The 23,081-nt window shown below is 46.4% G+C and overlaps 1 protein-coding gene across 3 annotated transcripts in view; it reads right to left on the bottom strand.

The window, feature by feature from the left end:
- The window catches only part of ANAPC4 (anaphase promoting complex subunit 4), a 1,458,106-nt gene that overhangs the window by 1,062,167 nt on the left and 372,858 nt on the right, over positions 1 to 23,081 (bottom strand). For all 3 annotated transcript variants that reach the window (XM_069631855.1, XM_069631854.1, XM_069631856.1), the window contains 3 exons: positions 20,452 to 20,516; positions 18,417 to 18,459; positions 18,263 to 18,339 (listed from right to left, as the gene is read on the bottom strand). In XM_069631855.1, the coding sequence (XP_069487956.1) occupies positions 18,263 to 18,339; positions 18,417 to 18,459; positions 20,452 to 20,516 (185 nt within the window). The remainder of the gene's footprint in view (positions 1 to 18,262; positions 18,340 to 18,416; positions 18,460 to 20,451; positions 20,517 to 23,081) is intronic.

Below are 23,081 nucleotides of genomic sequence, written 5' to 3'. Positions count from 1 at the left end.
CGTGGAGTTGACTTCACTCACAAATTCAATGAACAGATTGCCCTAAAAAAAGAAAAAACTCAGAAGCGACTTTAGAAAGGTGAAAAAGAGGGGTGCCTGTCATGATGCCTACCTCCAAGGAGCCAGGTCCGACCCAGCAACCCCAGAGGCAGGCATCATTTCCCCCAGGGGAGTGCCAGCGGGCCCAAGCTGGGGCCCTTTGGACGAAGTCCTGGCGCCTTAGGCGCCAGGCTCATGTTGGACCCCTGACCTGGCGCCTTAGGCGCCAGGCTCATAAAGCTAGACATGTGTTCAAGTGTTTTAATGTGCACTTACCTGATGCAGACCATGCTGCTACATCCAGGCCCTCTTGAGGCCTGAATGGAACTACTTTCCACCCGGGTGTGGTCGGGGAAGGATACATACCTGATCGGTGGAAGGATACACACTCTTACAAAGCTATTTAAACCACACCCGATCAGCAACTCACGCTTCGCGTTGTTTTGCTCCTCGCAGCTGGACGCTCACCGTGTCAGCTCCTGGATCTGGACCTCAGCCACGCCTGTCAGTATCCTGGGTCACCTGCAAAGGGAGACAAAAGACCTTACCTGCTAAATCAACACCACGGAGACATCACACCGACGATCCTGAAAAGGAAGACATCATTTTTAAAAGCATTTCGCTACGATCGCTGCAGCGCTGCATTTCACTCACCTATCCTGGACGCCTCCATCTTCAGCAGCGATCATCCGGATCCCCAGCCACTTCCCAGAGCCTAGAGAGAAAAAGACAAGAACAAGGTGAGAGAAGGAAAGGAATAGGAAAAGCTCAGTTTCCCTCTAAGACTTACCTGTTGGGTCATTCCCATTTCATTTCGGGTCTTGCCGCTTCCAGGGATTTTCCGGACCCCGGCCCCTATGGGGAAAAAAGACAAAGACATTGAATGAGCAAATGCAAAGACATTACCCGAGCGCTCATCCAGAACTTACCTGTCATTTACTGGAACTGCACGTTTCACTTCGGGTCGGCGCCATATCTCCGGCATTCCGAACCCCGGCCCCTAAGGGGAAAAAGACAAACATTAGCGCTTGCTGTAACAAGACAATGAACATTATTATTAAGCTTGGACTTTTGAACTTGCAGCAGAACTTTTGCAGCGCCTTACCTGAATAGTCAAGCTTACCTGAACTCCCATCAATCCTCAATCCAGTGAAGTAACTGGGTTTCAACGCGCCCCTGCATCAGAAGCAGGATGGAGAGCTCATCCTTCCTGACCCTAAGGTGAGACTTCACGGGGAATCGTGGAAGGGTATCGTGGAGGGTTGGAAGAGAGTGGGAGGCTTGAGCATAACTCAGTCAGTAGGTAATACTCCCTTTTCACGCACAGGGGAATATTCCTGCGAGCCAGAGAAGCCAGAGTAGAGGGGCCCTTCCTGTCCATCTTCAGAGTCCTGCGCTTCACCGTTGAAGAAGCATCAGCACTCAAAGCCAGACCTGCGCCTCCGTGGGAATCAGGTGAGCGTTACAGAACGCGAAGCCTACCCACAATTTCCCACCCGGGCGCTATGGAGACTTCCGAGACTGACCAGCTGGCCCAGCTTTTGGGGGAATTACGTGCAGAGGTGCACTCAGCCCGCCAGGAGACTAACGCTCTCAAAAGAGAACTGATCCTATCCAAGGAAAGAACAGATGACCTAGCCAAAAGGTTATTACAGGCCCAGGCAGGGCACACTCCTTTACCTAATTCCGGAGACATTTCCACATCAATGGGTTTGAATAACCGGGTACAAATCAATCTACCTGGACACATGCCTTTGGCCCCGCCTGAACATTTTGCGGGGGATCCCAAGAAATATGCCGTCTTTATGAACCAATGTCGTTTACACTTTCTATGCAGACCCGGAGCCTTCCCTAACGACCAGACCAAGGTAGCCTTTATACTATCTTACCTCAGTGGCAGTGCTGCCGATTGGTCTATTCCATTGGTAAATCAGGATGATCCCATTCTCCAGAATTTTCAGGGCTTCCAGGCCAGCATGGAAAGATTGTTCGCTCGACACTCTCAAGGACAGGCCCTTGATAACGAACTGCTATCCTTACGACAAGGTAATCAGGATCTTCTGCCCTACATTGCCACCTTTAACAGACTGGTTGTGGAAACTGGATGGCCAGAAAACAAAAGGATCACATTGTTTCATCGAGGCCTGCGCGGAGAGCTTAAGGATGTTCTAGCTCAGATAGTAAACCCACCCCAGGTCTGCGCAGACTACATAGACTTGGTGGTTCAACTTGATCACAGACTTCAAAATAGAAAAGCAGATCGGTTCAAGTACGAAACCCGAATACCGATCAAAACCCACGCTAACTCCAAGAGTACCGACGTATCCGAACCTATGCAAATCGGTGGTGTTAAAGGACCATTAACGCAGAAGGAACGAGAGAGAAGGCGGCAAATGCAACTTTGTCTGTATTGCGGGACTTCCGGTCACTTTCTTCGAAATTGTCCAGTTAAACCACCTAAGAAGGTGGTTGGAGCTACTGATAACGAATTATTGACACCTGATTCGGGAAACGACCTAGCCCGACAAGCGTAGGGGTCCGCTTGCTGAGCTTGAAAACTAACTCTTTGACCTCGCATTTTGTCATGCCAATGGTACTCGTGGACCCAAAACAGCCTCAGCAGTTGCATGCTATAAAAGCATACATCGACAGTGAGCTATTAGAAATTACATAGACCGTGAATTGGCTTCCAGGATTAAGCTTCCTCTCCGCCCGAAAGTAACCCAAGATGTCATCACTACAGTAGATGGAACCGAAATAGCCTCAGGGCCTGTAACGCATTCCACTGTTGAAGTGACACTGGTGGGTCAGGATGGACATCGGGAAGCAATCGTATTTGATGTGATCAAGGCCCCACAATTTCAAGTAATTCTTGGAATTCCTTGGTTAGAAACACATAATCCCAGAATTGACTGGCGAGCAAAGAAGATAAATTTTCCTGATTGTGAACCAACTTGTTATCCAAGAAATCCAGCTATGGGTCTAGCCTCAGCAACTTCCACCCCTGTACAGTTACCGTCAGAATACCAAGAATTCCAAGACTTTTTCAGAAAGAACAGGCTAACACGTTACCTCCCCATCGGTCTTATGATTGCCAAATAGATCTGGTACCCAATGCTCAACTACCTTGTAGTAGGATTTATGCTCTTACGGAACCTGAGAACCTGCATTTGCGTCAGTATTTAGATCAGTACCTAGCCAATGGTTTTATTCGCCCGTCCAAGTCTCCTGTCTCTTCAGCTGTTCTTCGTGCCGAAAAAAGAGGGCGACCTTAGAACGTGTATAGACTATCGCGCCCTAAATCAAATACCGATTAAGAATCGTTATCCTCTGCCCTTGATCCCTGAGCTTATCGACCAGGTGAAAGACGCTTGTGTGTACACCAAGTTAGATCTCCGAGGAGCTTATCACCTGGTGCGTATAAAAGAAGGCGACGAATGGAAGACTGCATTCCGCACCAAGTTTGGGCTCTTCGAATATCAGGTGATGCCCTTCGGTTTGTGCAATGCACCTGCCGCCTTTCAGTACTTTATGAATGATGTTCTTCGGGAACTTATCGATGTCTGTGTCATTGTTTACATTGACGACATCCAGGTGTACTCTTCTTCAGAATCTGATCACAGAAAACATGTTAGGGCAGTTCTTGAGAAATTGCGCCAGCACAGACTATTTGCAAAACTCGAAAAATGCGTTTTTCATACCACAGAAGTTGAGTTTCTCGGAATTATCCTGACACCTCAAGGAGTCCGAATGGACTCGCGAAAGGTGGACGCCATCCTCAACTGGTCATCTCCTAGCTCGGTGAAGGGAGTTCAGAGCATGCTCGGCTTTGCCAATTTCTATCGAAGATTCATCCCGGAATTTTCCCGAACAGTCCAACCCATCACAGCTCTCCTAAAGAAAAACAAACGCTTCGAATGGACTCTTGAGGCCGAACAAGCCTTTCAGGACCTGAAAACCAAATTCACCTCTGCACCTGTATTGAAGCACCCGCACCCAGATCTCCCGTACATTGTGGAAACCGACGCATCCAGTTCGGCCATGGGAGCTGTCCTGTCGCAAAGAGACCCAAAAACTAACCAACTACACCCAGTGGCCTTTTGGTCCAGAAAATTTTCTCCTCCTGAAATCAACTACGCAATTACCGATAAAGTGTTACTGGCCATCAAATCTGCTTTCAAGGCTTGGCGCACTACCTTCTCAGGGCAAGACACACCATCACCGTAATTACGGACCACAGAAACTTACAGTATTTAAAGACGGCCAAAGCTCAATCTTCACGACAACTCCGATGGGCTCTATTCTTTGCAGAATTTGATTTTGTCATTACCTATCGCCCTGGCTGCAAGAATGGAAAAGCGGACGCCTTATCCCGGATTGGCATGGAAAAACCTAATTCGAGCTTAGAACCTGTGCCAATCATACCTGAGCAAAGAATCTTAGGCTTAACTTCATTGCAAACTATTGAGGACATCCAAACGCAAGTAAAACAACTTCTAGACTCTCAACCTTACTGGAATGCAGTCAAAAGGGTCCTCATTACACCGTTAAGGATGACTTACCCTACTTCCAGGAGCGGTTGTTTCTGCCAAGTAAAGAATTGCAAGAACTTGTTATTGCCCATCATCATGAATCTTTAATGGAAGGACACCCTGGTATCGCTAAAACGGAGGAAAAAATCAAACGCCACTTCTGGTGGCCTTCTTGGAGAAAAGACAAAGTCTTTTGTTCTGTCTTGCGGAATTTGCGCCCAAAACAAAGCTCAAAAGAAAAGACCAGCCGGCCTACTTCAACCCTTGGATATTCCACCGGCACCATGGCACACCCTGTCAATGGACTTTATAACCGACCTGCCTCCTTGTGCTAGTTACAACGCAATCCTTGTAATTGTGGACCTATTCTCCAAAATGGCCCACTTTATCCCTTTAAAAGGTTTGCCTTCAGCTTCCACCTTGGCCAAGGAATTCCTGGCGAATATAGTTTGCATACATGGTTTCCCTTCCGTATTAGTCTCGGATCGTGGAAGTCAATTTATCTCCCATTTTTGGAAGAAGTGTTGCCGATTAGCACAAATAGATGTGCGGTTATCCACCAGCCACCACCCCCACACCGACGGACAAACCGAGAGAACCAATCAGACTCTCGAGCAATATCTTCGGTGCATGTTACACCAATCTGAGTTGAATTGGAAAGACATTCTTTGGATCGCAGAATATGCATACAACAACTAGACATTCTAGAACCGGACAAACCCCTTTTTATACTTTGTATGGTCACCATCCTCGGACTTCTGACCTAGATCCACCTCTGACCCTGGAAATGCCCGCAGTAAATCATCTGCATTCCACAATAACCCGAGCCTTCAAAGAAGCTGCAAGTCATTTACAGCAAGCCAAGAAAAAGTATAAAGAAAACGCTGATTTGCACCGAAGTAAAACTCCTCCTTACCAAGTAGGAGACCAGGTATGGCTAGCAACTAAACATTTACCCCTCAAGGGCCCGCGAACCTTCAATCCCAGATTCATAGGACCTTATCCCATCAACGGTATAATCAACCCAGTGGCCTTTAAACTGGATCTACCGTCCAACATGCGTATTCATCCAGTTTTTCATGCATCGCTTTTGAAGCCAGTACAACCAGGAACCCGATTGTCCAAGCCTCCAGATCCAGTTCAAATTGAAGGGGAATTAGAATTCGAAGTTAAAGACATTTTAGACTCCAAGGTGGTAAAGTCGAAACTCTTCTATCTTGTTGACTGGAAGGGATATGGACCTCAGGAGAGATTGTGGGAGCCTAGTAACCATGTCCACGCACCTCGATTAGTACAAAAGTTTCACCGGAGATTTCCGAACAAGCCAAAACCCCCGGAGGAAAGAACCTTGGGAGGGGCCTTGAGGGGGGGGGGGGTACTGTCATGATGCCTACCTCCAAGGAGCCAGGTCCGACCTAGCAACCCCAGAGGCAGGCATCAGTCCCCCAGGGGAGTGCCAGCGGGCCCAAGCTGGGGCCCTTTGGACGCAGTCCTGGCGGATTAGGCGCCAGGCTCATGTTGGACCCCTGTCCTGGCGCCTTAGGCGCCAGGCTCATAAAGCTAGACATGTGTTCAAGTGTTTTAATGTGCACTTACCTGATGCAGACCATGCTGCTACATCCAGGCCCTCTTGAGGCCTGAATGGAACTACTTTACCTGTGGGACTACTTTCCACCCGGGTGTGGTCGGGGAAGGATACATACCTGATCGGTGGAAGGCTACACACTTGGAACTTCTTCCAAAGCTATTTAAACCACACCCGATCAGCAACTCACGCTTCGCGTTGTTCTGCTCCTCGCAGCTGGACGCTCACCGTGTCAGCTCCTGCATCTGGACCTCAGCCACGCCTGTCAGTATCCTGGGTCACCTGCAAAGGGAGACAAAAGACCTTACCTGCTAAATCAGCACCACAGAGACATCACACCGACGATCCTGAAAAGGAAGACATCATTTCTAAAAGCATTTCGCTACGATCGCTGCAGCGCTGCATTTCACTCACCTATCCTGGACGCCTACATCTTCAGCAGCGATCATCCGGATCCACAGCCACTTCCCAGAGCCTAGAGAGAAAAAGACAAGAACAAGGTGAGAGAAGGAAAGGAATAGGAAAAGCTCAGTTTCCTTCCAAGACTTACCTGTTGGGTCATTCCCATTTCATTTCGGGTCTTGCCGCTTCCAGGCATTTTCCGGACCCCCGCCCCTATGGGGAAAAAAGACAAAGATATTGAATGCGCTCATCCAGAACTTACCTGTCATTTACTGGAACTGCACGTTTCACTTCGGGTCGGCGTCATATCTCCGGCATTCGAACCCCGGCCCATAAGGGGAAAAAGACATAGGCATTAGCGCTTGCTGCAACAAGACAATGAACATTATTATTAAGCTTGGACTTTTGAACTTGCAGCAGAACTTTTGCAGCGCCTTACCTGTTAGTCAAGCTTACCTGAACTCCCATCAATCCTCAATCCAGTGAAGTAACTGGGCTTCAACGCGCCCCTGCATCAGAAGCAGGATGGAGAGCTCATCCTTCCTGACCCTAAGGTGAGACTTCACGGGGAATCGTGGAAGGGTATCGTGGAGGGTTGGAAGAGAGTGGGAGGCTTGAGCATAACTCAGTCAGTAGGTAATACTCCCTTTTCACGCACAGGGGAATATTCCTGCGAGCCAGAGAAGCCAGAGTAGAGGGGCCCTTCCTGTCCATCTTCAGAGTCCTGCGCTTGACCATTGAAGAAGCATCAGCACTCGAAGCCAGACCTGCGCCTCCGTGGGAATCAGGTGAGCGTTACAGTGCCACTGTAACCACAACCAGAAGTAAACCAAAACAAGTTTATAGAAATTGGAATAAAAATTGTAGACATTTGTTATATCAAAAAGATGCTAAAGTCTTGTTGTTAGCACTGGGCTCCAATGATTTGTCATGCTTTTGGAAATTAGAAGAAATTGTATACAATTGTCTCTACAAGTTTATCCAATAGCTTGGCTGCAATGGGAGACCTTTTTGGAACACTTTATTCTGCCCCTTCTCGGGTAAGTGATGAATGGGGCAGAGGGATCTGGCCTGTATGTCAATCTCGAATGGGATATCTTGGATATTGATATTGGGGACATTCTTAAGGCCATAAAGGGGGCGAAATCTTCGAACGAGCCAGGGCCGGATGGGCTTACAAACATGGTACTAAAATCGGGTCCTCAACTCTGGGCGCAGGTGCTATTACAGTGGTTTCAAAACATTTTGAGAAGCCACCTCTTTCCTCCAACATGGAAGGAGGCTATTGTGGTGGTGCTTTTCAAGAAGGGAGATGGAGCAGATCCTGCCAATTACAGCCCTATTTCCCTCTAGGATGCTCCATATAAGATTTTCTCTAGAGTTGTGTTGCAAGCATTGAAAAAATGGGCGGTGGGTGCCTGTAAATCGAATGTAAATCAGTCAGGTTTTAAAAGGTAGTAGTACATTGCTTAACTGTCTGTTGATTAAGCTACTGACCTCTCAGGCTACAGCATTGAAGAGCTGTCTACATTTGGCCTTCTTAATCATCTCCAAGGCCTTTGATTGTGTAGATCAGGCACGCCTTTGGAAGATGCTAAGAGAGTGGTGGTGCCCGGAAGCATTGGTTGATATTCTGGAGCAGCTCCACTCCGATATACAATTGAAAGTGAGGCTGGATCAGATGGGTTCCTATCTATGCGCACATGGCTTCTGACAGGGGTGCGTGCTGGCCCCCTTTTTATTCAACCTTTATATCTTAGACATTGGAGCTGAATTGGAAGGCATGGTGGTAAATCCTCCAAAATTGGGTATGTTGAAAATTCACTAACTATATGCTGACAATTTGGTTTTGTTGGAGTACACGCCAATTGGCCTACAAAAATCACTGAGCGCTGCAGACGTAAACTTTTACAAACCTTGGGCTGTACATTAATGTTCCAAAATCTAAGGTCCTCATTATTAACCCTCGAAAGTCCTGTATGAGACAATTGACTTTTGGTTGGTACATTGTGGGTCAGAGATTGGAGGTCATATCCGAGTTTAAATATCTGGGGGTTACACTAAGAGCAAGGGAGTCTGTTGCTTTGGCTAACCAGGCACTTAAATTGATGATATATTCGGCATCGGTTAAACTTAGTCTGCTAGACAAAATATATGGGACCTTTTCACGCTCGCCTGCCCTGAAACTGTAAAATCAAGTGCTGGTTCCAAGATTAGTTTATGGGGCTGAAGTGCGAGAGGATGGTTTGCTTTGGTCGAAGATAGTCTTTCATTTGGAAACGTGCACCATCACTGCCCAGGTGCACACCCTTGAGCCCATACGGCATATTTTGGGTTTGGTATCCCTGTATGCTATTGTGTCGTGGCATAGAGTACAGTTGCTGAGAAGCATCTTACTTACCCCCCATCAACACTTTATTTGAACAATTGAAAGTTATTCTCAGGAAGGGCGATTGTGGAACTTTGAACTTGTGGGTGAATGCTTCGATAAATATTCTTGAAAAGAATGCTCTAGTGAGGGGCGATTTAGAGGTTATTACTTGCAAGGTTAAACAAAAACTGTTTGAAAATTACTGGATATCGAACAGACAACAGTTGGCCACTTATAAAATTCTGGAGCTTTTTGTAATGGTTAAACCTTTTAATTCATTAGAGTTTTTGTATGGGTAGACATCTTTCTAAACAAGTTTGATCCTTTTGGCTATGGTTTAAATTGAATCTCCTTCCTACACATTTTTTATTTAATGGTTTGCTTGTTAGGCACTTACATAATAGGAAAATACTGTTTCTAAGCGCCCACAGGGCAGGGAGGTAGCAAGGGTGGGAAGAAAACATTAAAAACACAATATTCCTCCAAGACAGCCAGCAGGCCAATCAGGACTAGTTGCATTCAGGCATTCCTAGAGACAAAGGACAGGAGTTTCGGGACCCTCCCTCATATCCTGTCCTTGCAGACACACTGGAGCCAGGGGCGGGCTTCAGGGCTGAAGCCCACCAAAGGCAAGACAAGCAAAGGGCTCAACCCTGTCTCAATGTACAGAGTAAAACCCAAGAAAGACCTCACAAACAGAAAATGGCGAAAAAAGAAGACAAGGGCCATTTTTACAAAATGGTCACCCATGGGTGCTGTACTGCAGTGGAGGGTTCAGCCTGCGTAGAAAAGCATAATGGTATGTAAAATTAAACCACTGCCACTAGCCATTTAAAGTAGTGAGGGTAACGTAAAAATGTTACATGAGAAAGTTGGATAAGGGGCTACTAAGTAACCCCCCAGCACTCCACATAAGATGGTGTGTGCTGGACCTACAAAGAGAAAAGGTAAAGTCAATTTCACTTAACTATTCCTGGGAACTGTAGTTCACCCAAGAAAAGGTAGTTAAACCTTTAAGGATTCTCAGTGACACAGTACTGAAGGTGCTTTGTGTCACCATACAAAAAAAGATGCCTAGGTCAGACTCCAAAAACAGTGAAAATACAAAATTCAAATCATGTAAACACACATGAGGGAGAAAAAGGTCTCACTCACTCCAGGGTTGAAATTACAAAGTCCTAAGTCCAGCAAAAGAGCTGGGGGTCTCTAAGGTGGGACAGTTTTTGCACAGAAATGACAATTCTCTCTAATAAAGGTGCAGGGGGAAAGTCCAAGGAGGAAGGCCAGAGTGAGGGGAAGGAGGGAGCAGGGGTCCCAGTGGGAAGGATCTCCGTTTTACAGGCGTTGAGGCAAAGATCGTTGGAGGCGCACCAGGTCTGGGTGGCAGATAGGCAGTCAGGGATGATGAGGGTGCAAGTGGGTCAGAAGGAAGTTTGAAAAAGAGCTCTGTGTCGTCTGTGCGCCACTGGAAGTTGGAGAAGGAGGCAATGAGGCATGCAAGGAGAGCAAAATAGATGTTAAAGAGCCAGCGGGAGAGTATCGAACCCTGCAGGACACCACAGGTGGAGAAAGAAGGAGAGGAGAAGGTGCCCAGGATGACTTGGGGAGAGAGATTAGTGAGGAAAGAGGTCAGCTTGTCCAGTGCCCATTCCGAGATACCTAGGGTATCGTGGAGCCTTTGTAGGAGGATGGAATGGTTGACTGTGTCAAAGGAAGAGGAGAGATTGAGAAGGATAAGGACAGCTGTGGAGTTGGAGTCCAGAGATGAAAGCAGTTCTTCACGGATATTCAGAAGAGCAGTTTCCTTACCTCTGGATGCCCGGAATCCAGATTGATGGTCGTGGAGACCACCAACAAGTTCAGTGTGTGAGTTGCGTTGGGTTGGGTCAAGGCCAGCTTCCCAAGCAGCTTCCCCAGGAAAGGAGTGAGGGAAAAAGGGCAGTAGCTGCCAGGGCATGTATATGCTGAGGATGGTTTTTCAGGAGTGGGCACACAAGGGAGTGCTTAAGAGGGGAGGGGAAGATCCAGTGGCAAAAGAGTGATTGCAGAAATCAGCGAGAGCAGGGGCAAGATATCGGAAGTGGGCGCACAAGGGAGTGCTTAAGCGGGGAGGTGTAGTGGGGGGACGCTTGAAACTTCCAACTGCGGAACGCATGTGTCGTATCTTTAAGATAACTAGGGAAGAGGTAAAACATTTAATTATAGCATGCACTGCACTTTGTGAATTACATCAGACAACCTTTGAATTATAGTTTGTAAAGAGACCACTGTTTTCATGGGATATTCTTTGGTGGCAGCTATTGCTAGAACCTAGTGATCAACTTGTGATTGCAGCTGTGTATCTTTGTGCAATAATTTTTAAGTGAAGACATTTAGTCTCTTTTAATAAATTGGCCTTATGATTCGTTTCAAATATTACCCATTTTTATGACAAAGTTACACCTATGAATGGTTTTACATTTTAGTATGTTTTAGACATGTGCGATGTTGTATTTTAGATGGATGAAATTTCGATGTGTTTTTGTGATTGACAAATTGTAATTGCCTTGTGGAACGATATGTGAAAAGTTTCATTGAAACTATAACACTTTAAATACACACAAGAAATGGGCATGTTTTTGCTGTTCAGGAACCAGACCCTTAGTGAGAGAACCACTGGGTCGCGATGAAGGATCTTACCCTCCTGTTGGGTTAACAAGAACTGGTGTGCCCAGAGGCGTACTGGCATGCCCTGCGTCATTTGTAGTAGTGTCAGGTATCAAATCTGCTAGGACCATGCTGGTGCTGTGAGGATCATCTGGCATGGCTGCATCTTCACCCTCCTGAGCACTCGGAAGAGTAGCGGTATTGGTGAGAAGGCATAAAGGAACTTTCTCGCCAATGTAAGGGAAAAAGCATCCCCCATTGAGTTATTCTCTGGCCACTTCGCGTAGCCGCTGGTTGCAAACAGGTCAATGTTGGGCTGGCCCCACCTGTGAAAGATTCAGTTGATTTCCCATCGTCAAGCGCCCACTCATGGAGGAAGAGAAATACCTGCTTATCTTGTCTGCTAGGACATTGGCCTTCCCTGGTAGGTGTTCTTCCCCAATGTTAACCTTGTGTTAGAGAGCCCACCTCCAGAGCTCATGTGGCTCTCTAGAGAGCATGTCCGACCTTGTACCTCCTAGTTTGTTGGTGTAGTGCATGGAGATCGTGTTGTCCATCTGAATCGTGACCACTTGTCCCATTAGGACTGGCTAGAAAGATTTAAGTGCCCACCGGATGGCTCGGAGTTCTAGAACGTTGATGTGGAAGAGCTTTTCTGGATCTGACCACGTGCCCTTCGTCGGTAGCTCTCCCAGGTGCACTCCCCACCCCGACAGTGAAGAGTCCATTCTGATAAGCAATGTGGAGATTGGCGCTTGAAAAGGCATGCATTGATTGAGATGGTGTCCCTTGTTCCACCATTGTAGATCCATATGAAACCGGGATGAGAAGTGAATAAGTCCTTCCATGAGCATGCTTGTTCCCATAGCTGGTCTAGTGCCTTCTGGATGGGTCTCATCCTCAATCTACAGTTGGGGATGAGGAATATACAAGAGGACATCAATCCCAGGAGAGATTTGAATCGACGTACCGTGGAGGAGGCCTCTCTGAGAAACCAGCTGACTAGCTCCAACATCACTGCTATTCTCTCGAAGAAGGCCACACACTCAGGGAATGCAAGTGTCTAGTTATGCTCTGAGGGAGAGAGAGGTTTGCGCCACTGTGAGCGCTGACTTGACCTGTTGGTGGAGACACCTAACCCTTTTAGAGTTGCCTGCGTCAGCTTGAATGCCTTGGCTGACTGCTTCCTTGACTGCCTTTATCAGGCAGTCGTCTAGGTACAGAAATACCTCTATTACGGTATGCCTGAGATGTGCCGCTACGAGAGCCAGGCATTTTGTAAAAACCATTGGGGCTGACTTCCATCCGAATGGGAGCACGCAGAACTGAAAGTGCATGCCTCCCACTGCGAACCTGAGGTGGCGCCTTTGAGCTTGGTGTATAGGGATATGTAAGTACTCATCCTCCAAATTGAGTCGTGTTTTTCTCAGCCATGGTAAGACCTGTTGGAGTGAGGACATTTTGAACTGTATGCGTCTCAAACTTGTTCAAAGCCTGTAGGTCTAATGTTGGGTGCCACTGACGGTTTTTCCTTTTGACCAGGAAGAAACAAGAATAAAATCCATTGTGCCTTTGGATAAACAGTTCAAAAAATGGTAGGTGCTGCAAACTCTCATCTCAGAACAGGTTATCATGCCATGTTCTTTCTGGAGAGGAGCGCCTGCTACCTTCTTTGAAACCTTTGGATAAACAGTACCATTTCTATGGCAGCTTTCTGAAGAAGTGTATCTATCTCCAGCTTGAGTTGTGATAATTGGTGGACTTTTGATGATTGTGGAGGTAATGTTGGCTGGCTAACAGTCCATACATTCGATAGTGCAGCTGTTCTACATGACCTGAAGCACCCATTTGCCTGTAGTAACGTTCAGCCAGTGGTGGAGGTGTTGGCTGACCCTTCCCCTCACAAAGGTGCAATGTGGGGGAGGAGGCAATCCCCTGTCAATTCTGCTCTGATTGGGCCCTGGTTTGGCCCGATCCATTTGTTGTCCTCTCGGTGTGTTGTACCTGTAGGAAAATTGTTAGTACCTGTTTCTGGACTGAAAAGATGAGGACGACTTCTGTGAGGTGTACGCCTTGTTCTAGCCTCAGTATTTGGAGGATGAGCCCCAAAAGGAGCGAAAAGGATGCTGGTCCTATCTTTATCCTTCAGGGAACTAATGGCTCTGGCTGTATCTGTGTCAGTCTTTGTCCCCTTGAGATGGTAGCCCAACTTCTTACGAGAGTGCTCCTGTCTGTCAAACAGCATATCCAGAATCTGAGCTTGCACCTCCTGGGTTGAAATAAATGTGTTGCCTTCATCCAAGCCTGCCTTCTCAGAATAGTGCCGTGGTCCATCTGTCTGAAACCAGCTATATCTACTCCTGTGTCGATCATGTGCTCTGAAACGGCTTCACCATCTGAAACGATTGGCTTTGCCTCTTCTTGGAACTCTAGAGGCAGATGCTTTGCAAGCTTGGACACCTTGTACCAAAGTTCCCTGTCGTACCTTGTCGACACTGCTAGGGCGTTTGCTGCTCTCATTGATAGAGATGCTGCAGCAGGCGCGTTTCTGCCGATTGCCTCTAGCTTCCTACCCTCCTTATCGGGGGGGAGTCGTTGGCAGCGAGCTGAGTTGGCCAGCTTTCTCATTGCTGCTACTGTAATGACGGTGTGGGGCACCCCTGTAAACATAAAGACATGCGGTCATGGGTCTTATATTTCTTTTCAGGCTGAGCGGCCGAGGCGGGGCTGGATAGCGGATTTGCTAGAATCTTCTCCCCAGCCTCCCATATAGTGTCCAGGATTGGAATTGTTCTCCTCCCTCCGCTTGTCCCTGTGCTCGATAACACAGACTTTCTCTTCACCGGACACATGCAAGTTAAACAGCTCAGTCGCCTTAGCAATAATGGTGTGGAAAGGGGTTACACTTGGTGGTGGGGAGGAGCCCCCGGAGGAGTGCCGCCTCTGCTGCTTCTTGATTCTTGATGACGTATTTGTACCATTCATCCACCAGTCATGTTGGTGAATCTTGTGTGAGTTCCCCCTCCTGCAGACCATTATCTTGGTCATCGTGTTCAGTGAAGTCCCTGTACAGATCGTCCACAGGGTCGTGTCCGTAAATATCATCTTGCCAATCTGTCTAGGAAAAGGTAGAGGGGGTACTGGTGCCCAGAGACAAAGGGCGTGAAGGGAGTGATTACCTCTGCAAAGAAGTCATGCTTATAGGGGAGGTGCTGCATTTCCGCTGCGGGGCATGTTCCTGGGTGTGATGCTTGGTCTGGAAGGGGAAAGATACTCCTCTGCTATTTGGATGGCCCGCTTGGTCCAATGTGGTTGGCTCACTGACCTGTCGCACTGCCAAGGGTGCTATTTGTCTTTGCTGGCACTCTTCCATAATGTTACTCAGGGACTGCAAGAGTGGTGGATGGAATGGGTCAAAGGTATCCTTTGCAGTGGGGTGAGATGGCAAGCTGTGTTCCTTGGGTAACGTCTGATACTTCCAAAGTGTTTTTGATGTCAGATAATTCCTCCCGGGGGAGATCTGGCAGTTCTACCATTTCCTTAACAGGAGAGAGGCCAATGCTGGAGCCAGAGAGGGGTGCCAGTGTATTGGCAGTGGACGCAATTCTCACCGTGAACAGGATTGCCTCTGTGGGTGAGCAGTCATCTGACGAGGATTTTTTCATTGACTAAACTTTGTCCGTCGATGGGGTAGCCATGGACAACAGTAGTTGCGGATGAGCGGTGGTTTGACGCGGCCGTCGACGAGGAGGTTCTGTCCGTCGACAGGGTCTTCGTCGTTGTCGAAGCTGAAGTTGCCGTGGACGGGGATTCACTGTGGAAGAAGGTATCATGGACGATCGTTCTCCCATGGATGGGCATCAACAGTGCCTTGTGATTGGTAGAAACTCACTTTATGGACAAGTGTCCTTTCGTGGATGAATGACCCCCTAGACAGTGCCTTTTTCGTTGGTTGCGCCATGGTGAAACTGGTTGCCACCTGCTCCGTGGATGGGGCTTTTGAAGAGGGCTCCTTACCTTTGGGTTTGCTCCCCTTAGCCTACAGATCCAGCATTTGTGCTCCTTGGATGCCTGGGAGCCTGCATCAGCCTCCTTCGGACTCCTTTCCCTGGCTTTTGAAGGAGGTGAAGATCCTCTTTCAACTGAAGAAGTTCTCCTTCAAGAAGATTGCTTTTCAGTAGACCCGTGAGAGGATGCAGGGACTGTCTTCATGAATTCTTCGTGGGCACTTAATCTCCAAGTGGAGGATGAGATTTCTGTGTCTGTCTTACAGGGTATTTTGGGTGAAGGGTGGGTGATATGACATTAATGTATGTTATGTGGCTAGAGGCAGTACATACACTCAGTGTGTAGATCCCTGACGAAAATAAGCTTTTTCATGCATTTAATGCAGTCTTTAAAGAGAGAAGTCTTCCCCTTGGAAGTACCTTCAGTGCCTGGGTCTGCCATGGACATGAGGTACCGTGTGGAGGGTCTTGTCTCAGTGATTGCAGGCACAGCAAAATAGACCCAGTGCTCTAAAACACAGGATGTGTTGAGCAAGGGTGTATTTTCAGATAACGGATTCTTAATTAAAAGAGATGTACAAACCGTAGTTATATTAGAAGAAGCTCAGAGAGCTGATGAGGATTCCCCTAGTCTGTAGACTGCAGTTAAATATCTGAAGATGGCTGCCTCGGGTGGCGATTAAGCCCTACCAACTCATTGGTTAGGGTCACAAAGGACCAACGTGAGGTGGAAGGAAGGAAGTCATGGTATGGTATCAAACAGTGAAGACAGACACAAGGGATCACAGTTCAAGGGTGTTTATTGAACTTCAATGGGGTGGTTGAACGCCTATCTAACCTAAATCTAAGAATGGGAGCAAGCTACGACCATCAAATAATAACGTAGTCCCAGTCGAGTCTCTGTCAAATAAAAGGGCCTATACTGATGAACCTATTGGCAATCTTTACTTCTAAACACAAAAGGGTGAGTGACAATGGTGTATGCAAAAAGAAAAGGGTTCAAGAAATAATATGGCAGGACGGTTGAGTAGTTGACTTCCCCTTCCCCACATTTTCAGCACGGGGCAAGGTGGCACGCTCGAGCTTCGCACACACTCTGCCTTCTCTGCCACGAGGAGAAAGCTTAAAGCATAGATAACAGGGCCTTCTGCCAAAGCCTCTTTTCCAATAAACTCTTACTGCAGAGTTCCATTCCTATAAGGATTTTCAAATGCACAAGTTCTCGCTTTCAGTGTTCATTATTAGTCTCCGTCCTTCAGGCTTGGACCCCCTTTTTTACCACAATGTTCACACTTGGTCTCACTCGTTCGGGCTCCGACCCACTTGATATCAATATTGAACACTTTCGAAGGTGCAATGAGTTTTGCTTAAACCGTCGCAGGACAACTTCAATTCACTTCACACAATGTTCTTATCAATCTTTTACGTTTGTTTCTCTTGGCGGGATACCTTACAGAGACCTTCGATTGAGCACATTCATGGTGCCGGACCACTCTGTCAATGGCATTGTATCTTTCCTTCTCAAGTTCAAACATTCAACAGCAGTTTAGCTTTACTCACGCCTTTCATCACACGCATTTAACAATGTTCGCTCCAGCGCTCGTTCTACAATGTCGCTTGCAACTTTAACTTCAACACAGACCTTGCATCGGTCTCCCCAACTCACCGGCTGTGTTTATCTCTCTAACACTTCTTTGTTCTTGGAGTCAAGGACTATACCACAGCGGCTGCTGCTCCTCCCCACCTTGGTCAGTTACGCGAGAGGGCCCTCGGTATCTCTGACACACAATGCAGGATTCTTCAGTCTGCTTTCCTGGCCTTACGCTCTGTCTCAAAGGTTTCTTGAAAGTAACAGCATCTTGCAAAAAAGGTCAAGGGTATTTCCTTCCTTACAAACCCTTCTTGGTTTGCAGTCTTTCTCCTCTTGTACAGCTGCCGACTCAAAACTGCTGTTCGTTCATGTGCTTTGCCTTGCGCAGAGTTTGCTCTTGTGCTCAGCCTTTTATCTGTGTGGGGAAGTTTAATGGAAGTCAAGTGTGAGTGATTGTCTGTAATTGCCTGACTTCAACCTGACCATAGTAGTGGGACATGTTAGGAACATTGCTCGGGTGCAAGTGTTTTCTCCCCGAGCGGGCTGTCGAGTGAAAGTGTTTGAGAAGGGAAAAGGGGGCGGGGGAGAGGGAAAGTTCACCTGGTAGGATGGGGTAAAGAGTTACAGGTTGAGGGATACCAAGTCTCACCACCCAGTGTCCCACTCCTACTCTGCGAAAACCCCTCACCCAGGTGATCCTCTGCACTGGTCCACCCCCAGGAGCTGGATCCAAAAGCGATGCCCGTGTCCTGGCCCCCTGGATGACAGATCCTCGGGACTAGCAGGTGAGACACCTTATGGTTATATATATATATATATATATATATATTTTTTTTTTAATCATTTTTTTTTTATTACAGAGGATTCCCAGCCTGACGACGGCGAATATTCAAGCATGTGAATCTATGAAAGTATGAAAGATCCAATGCTAGAGAAATACTTATTACCAACAAAACTCTTACTTGTGTTTTACCTGTGACTGCCATTTCTGGTAACTGTCGTGCTCAACAAAACCACTACACAAAATCAAACCAACAATTTTAATTGCCTTAGCAAGGTCTGCATTTGAAAGAATGTACAAAAACATACCTTTGCAAGTGACTTATGACAAGCTTCTGTATACTGGAGTAGGACGACTCTATGGACTGCCCAAGTTTCTTAAGACCCTAATTAAAAAGCAAAATACAGATGTAATAGAATGTTAGGCCATAGTACCAAATGCTGTGTAAGATATGGACCATACCTTAACTGTTAGCTGGGTCATCAATAATGCTTGAAGTTCAGGGCTATGGAACAAACGCAGTAACATTTTAAGTGCAGCACTTCATCAACAGTTAACAAGTACACACATTTAAAATCACTTACATTTCAAAACGGTTCCCAGCAGAGGTTGATCGCATTTTTGGGCAAATAGGCATAACACATTTTAGGGTCAGCATTAGCGATTTTTATGCTCCCACTAAATCGGTTATGTAAATCACAATAGTAGCGAAATTGACACATTAATACACACCTGAATATAAATTATGATATAGAGAAGTGAAACTGTTTTTTTTAATTGGTACGTAGCCAACCATTTGAATTCGGGAGATTTTCAACATGAACTTCATTTGAGCAGTCATTCTTTAAAAAGTGAAATGTGCAACAGTACCTTCCACATAATGAAATTTGCATCACATTTTCTTCTTTAGAATACAATATGTGAACAGCGTCAACAGCTTTAATAGCATCAATTTAATCTTGCATTCATGAAATAGGCATGAATAGCTAAATAGGACACTTTCATTTGTATTCATTTAACTAAACATATGACTGCCAGATTTGGGTTCTTTACATAAGTAAGATGCATGAATGCATGTACACTAATCCAGTGTAGAGGCACTGGGACAGCAAGAATGGTGTGGCACGGACATACAAAGATTACCAACAAACATACAACAACATTAATATTTGGTGTATTTACATATGGAACACTATCTTAACCTGCAGTATTTACATTGATGGGCAGAATATAGGGAAGCATAATGATGATTATGGGATTGATATCATAAGGCAGCTCGGTTGTTCCTTACAGAGAGAGAATATGCTTATTCAGTGCTGTCTTGAAAAATGATGTACTCGTTATCGGGGTAGGGTGAGCCAATGGTGGGGAGCGAGTAGGATGAAGGTGCGAATGCAAGAGGTATCATACAAAGTGCAGGGAACAAAGAAGCTCAGGAGCGGTGATCTCATAGTGCAAGGGGTGAGTAGCAAGATATAGAGTTAACCAGATGGTGAGTGGGGGAGAATAGGGCTAGCCCATTGATGGATATGTATACAAAAATCAGCATAAAGGGGGAGCAACTTGGCATAAACAGCAACTCAAAATAGAGACAGTGGAGACACTCGGGTGATTATCAAGTGAGGTTGACATAGCAAAGCTAAGGAAGCTGGAGCAGCAGTCCAACCTACTAAGGATAAGGGTAGAGAGGAGTGCCATAACACAGTCAAGGATGGGATAGGGGTAGATTTTACAGAGGTCCAGGAGACTGGATCATGCCGGCCAAAGATGTAGAGGTAATGAACTGTGGCAGTTTCAGATCACTGTCAAAGAAAATCCCCAGGATGAGAGCCAGGTTGGATGGGGTGAGGGTGCCGGGTGGAAAAGAGACATAGGGTGAGGCATGCGAAGCAGGGCGATGGAGACTAGGATCAGGCAGCATAGCACATATTCCAGGCAGGAGTGGATGAGGTACAGAGAAATTGAGGAGGGGGCCAGAATAGAGGCACTGGGAAAGAGAAGAGAATGGCAAGAGGAAAAAGTCGCCCGGTTGGGTGGTGTTGACCAAGTACATATTTAAAAACAAGTAGAACGATTTTTTAGTGGGTCCGGTTATACATACCAGCATGTGGGCAGTTGGGAGCAGTGAAGGCTGCCTGGGGAAGGTTATAAAGAGAGCGAGTGGCAAAGTTTAGGATTTTGTTGAGTGGAGCAAAGGAGTAGTGCAACAGGCCATAGAGGAGACTCTAGCAGCTACAGGAGAACACATACTGTACATCATAGTGCCACATCTAGCTCTTCTTGTTTCCCAGGTTTATTAACAAGTTAGTTAATTTATGCACTGTAGTTGTGTAAACGCACACAGTTTTTGCACACAAACCTAGGACTGGTATGAATATAATTCTGTGAATACGAGGTTTAAATACATTGTCTGTTTTGCTTCAGTCACTGTATAATTGGTGTTTTCATACAGATATCAGAAACACAACTAAAAGTATTCTCAATTATAAAGAATTACCTTGCTTTACCCCACAACAGCAACTGCATGAACTCATCCTGTACAGATGTTTCAGTATTCTTTTCCTAACCACAAAGAAACACACACATGCAGTAATTAAAAAGCGGTTTTATTTTTGCAAACATTATTTGCGAATGTTACTAGAATGTCAAGAACATACTCTGAATGGAGTACCGAATATACATCCAATAAACAATGATAAAGTTCATCATTAAATCCAAAATTATCAAAAGCAATTATCACCAATAACAAGCTTTATCAGTACATCATTAAAAATTATCATGGCCACCCCAAACTCTCCAGCCAAACACTCTCCACCAGCAGCTAGCAGCACTTGCAAAGAGAAAAAAAGAGCAAGACGTGTATGAATAAGTCAGAGTAGATTCCCAATAGAAGGGTTTGTCCCTGGATCCTGCCTTGTCCTCAGAATGTACTTCTTGACCGGACGTACAAAATTGGACTGACACAAAAACATATTACTTATCACTTGGGAATATCTGTTAAGGAGATGTTTTTCTTGGGTCCTAGCTACAAGTTCCTGATATATGAGCTTACATAACTTATGGGGCAATTCCTCAGTTATCCTGACTCTCCAAGCGCAAGTATGGCTGAGCAATTAAGGCAAACTCTTTGAAAGAATATATTCTCTATATAAAAAGCTGTGCAAAAGATAACTGACATAAGATAGTAAATATCTTTTCAAGCAAAGTCTCTTTCAGAAAGGGTGACTCACCTTTGTCGTAAAGTGTTCAAAAAGCTTTACCAAGTACATAAGGACCTTTGGAAAGACCCAAGGGTCTCCATGGAATCTCCTCAAATCTCCTCAATCAGGATACACAGATGAAGGTTGGCAGGGGATACTTTGTACCCCTTTTCCATTGTCTGTTAACATTTCTGTTTCTTTTATGATGTGCACAAGACGGTCTTGCGGAAACAAATTTGATTCTACCAAACCTTTCTTGTGTGCACGTTTGCAGTTTACCACATAATGCCGTTTTGGAGTACCAGATACTCAAAATGTCCAGGCCACACATTGTTTGGCCGGTCCTTTGGCCAACCTGTCCTTAGTCTTTCTTCCTGCCATCTCAGGGAAGGCAATACCATACTAGGTAAATCTTTACCTCTATAAATCTCAGGTATTCCAGGGAAAGCAGCGGTTTAAGCATTCGGCCGGATGTTGGGGCTGAGACTGTTAAGTCCCCACGCACAACAAAGGCAATGCCCTAGACCTAATCTTTACATTATCCCTCATGATGACGAAGCCATCCCAATGTCAATCACCCACGGGCCAAAAGGTTCAGACTAAACACTCCCCCAATGACTGCCGTTCTTTCAAAACCTTCCCGATCAAGGAGCTCAAAGCAAACTTGGCAGACCTCCCCGACACTGGGAATACATTGGGCTTCCTAGAATTGAATTGAATTGAAATTTTATTTCTATCGCGCTCGTACACAAGTGTTTCAGAGCGAGACAAGTGAAGGGAGGGGAACAGGGGAGAACAAAACAACAATCTTACTAGGCCCAGTGACATTGAGAATGCGCAAGTGCATGGGGGAGGCGGAGGGGGGGAAAGTGTATGGAAGGGGGACAAGTGGAAAGTGCGGAGCCAAGGATAAACAGATAAATCAAATCATAATAAATCAATAATAAAGGCAACAAACAGTGGTAGTGCAGCCAGCAAGTGGCAAGTGCTGGGTTTAAGGCAGCAGACAGGGTAGGTCTGATAAGTGCAGGAAGAAAAAGGGGGAGGGGGCTACTATGGGTACAGATAAAAACCCAGTGCAAGGGATGGCCCAGTGGCAGTGCAGGAGGGTGAGCAGGTACCTGGGCCCGGAGGACAGCAGGTGGCTGGGTGCACAGTGCCGAGAGAACAGATCAGCAGGAGGAGAGGGGGGCGAAGGCAGAAGCAAAGAGGAAGGTCTTGAGGTGCTTCCGGAGCTTCCAGAACCGGAGATGGTTCTCCTCAAGTTTTAGAGTGGCAAGGAGGCTGTTCCAGAGGGAGGCCCTAGCCGAAGACAGATCTACCCCCAGCTCTTTTCCTTTGAAAACGACTGACCCTGAGGGAGTTGGAGGTAGAGGAGCAAAGAGTTCGACAGGGGAGGTATTTGCGCAGGGATAGCTGAAGGCATTTTGAACCCAGGCCCCAGAAAGCCTTGTGGACAATGCAGAGGATTTTGAATTTAATCCTTGCATCTATTGGGAGCCAATGAAGACATTTCAGAGCTGGAGAGGTACAATCCCAGGGTTTAAGGACAATGACAAGTCTTGCAGTCCTGTTCTGGATTAGTTGTGAAGGCGGAGAGTAGAGGCAGGTAGATTTAGAAAGAGGCTGTTACAGTAGTCCAACCTAGAGAGAACCAGAGCTTAGGAGACAGTGAACTTCTGGGGGAAGGAGAGGAAAGACAGAGTACCTCTGAGGAGTTGCAATAGGAAGTTTGACTTTTTTGGAGACAGAGATGTGGGTGGAGAAGGAACGTGTGGAGTTAAAAATGACCCAGAGGTTCTTAGCCTTCTTAGGTTCTTAGCCTCGCAGGTGGGGGTAGGAGGAGGGCCAAGGGAGGCCAGCCAGAGAGTGAAGGGAAAGGATGGTGAAGGTGTGCCGGTGAGGAGGATCTCTGTCTTGCTTGTAT

Source organism: Ambystoma mexicanum, chromosome 6q (genome assembly GCF_040938575.1).
Source record: "Ambystoma mexicanum isolate Mex_15411 chromosome 6q, UKY_AmexF1_1, whole genome shotgun sequence".
NCBI lineage: Eukaryota > Metazoa > Chordata > Amphibia > Caudata > Ambystomatidae > Ambystoma > Ambystoma mexicanum.
This window is presented reverse-complemented; position numbering and strand designations above follow the sequence as displayed.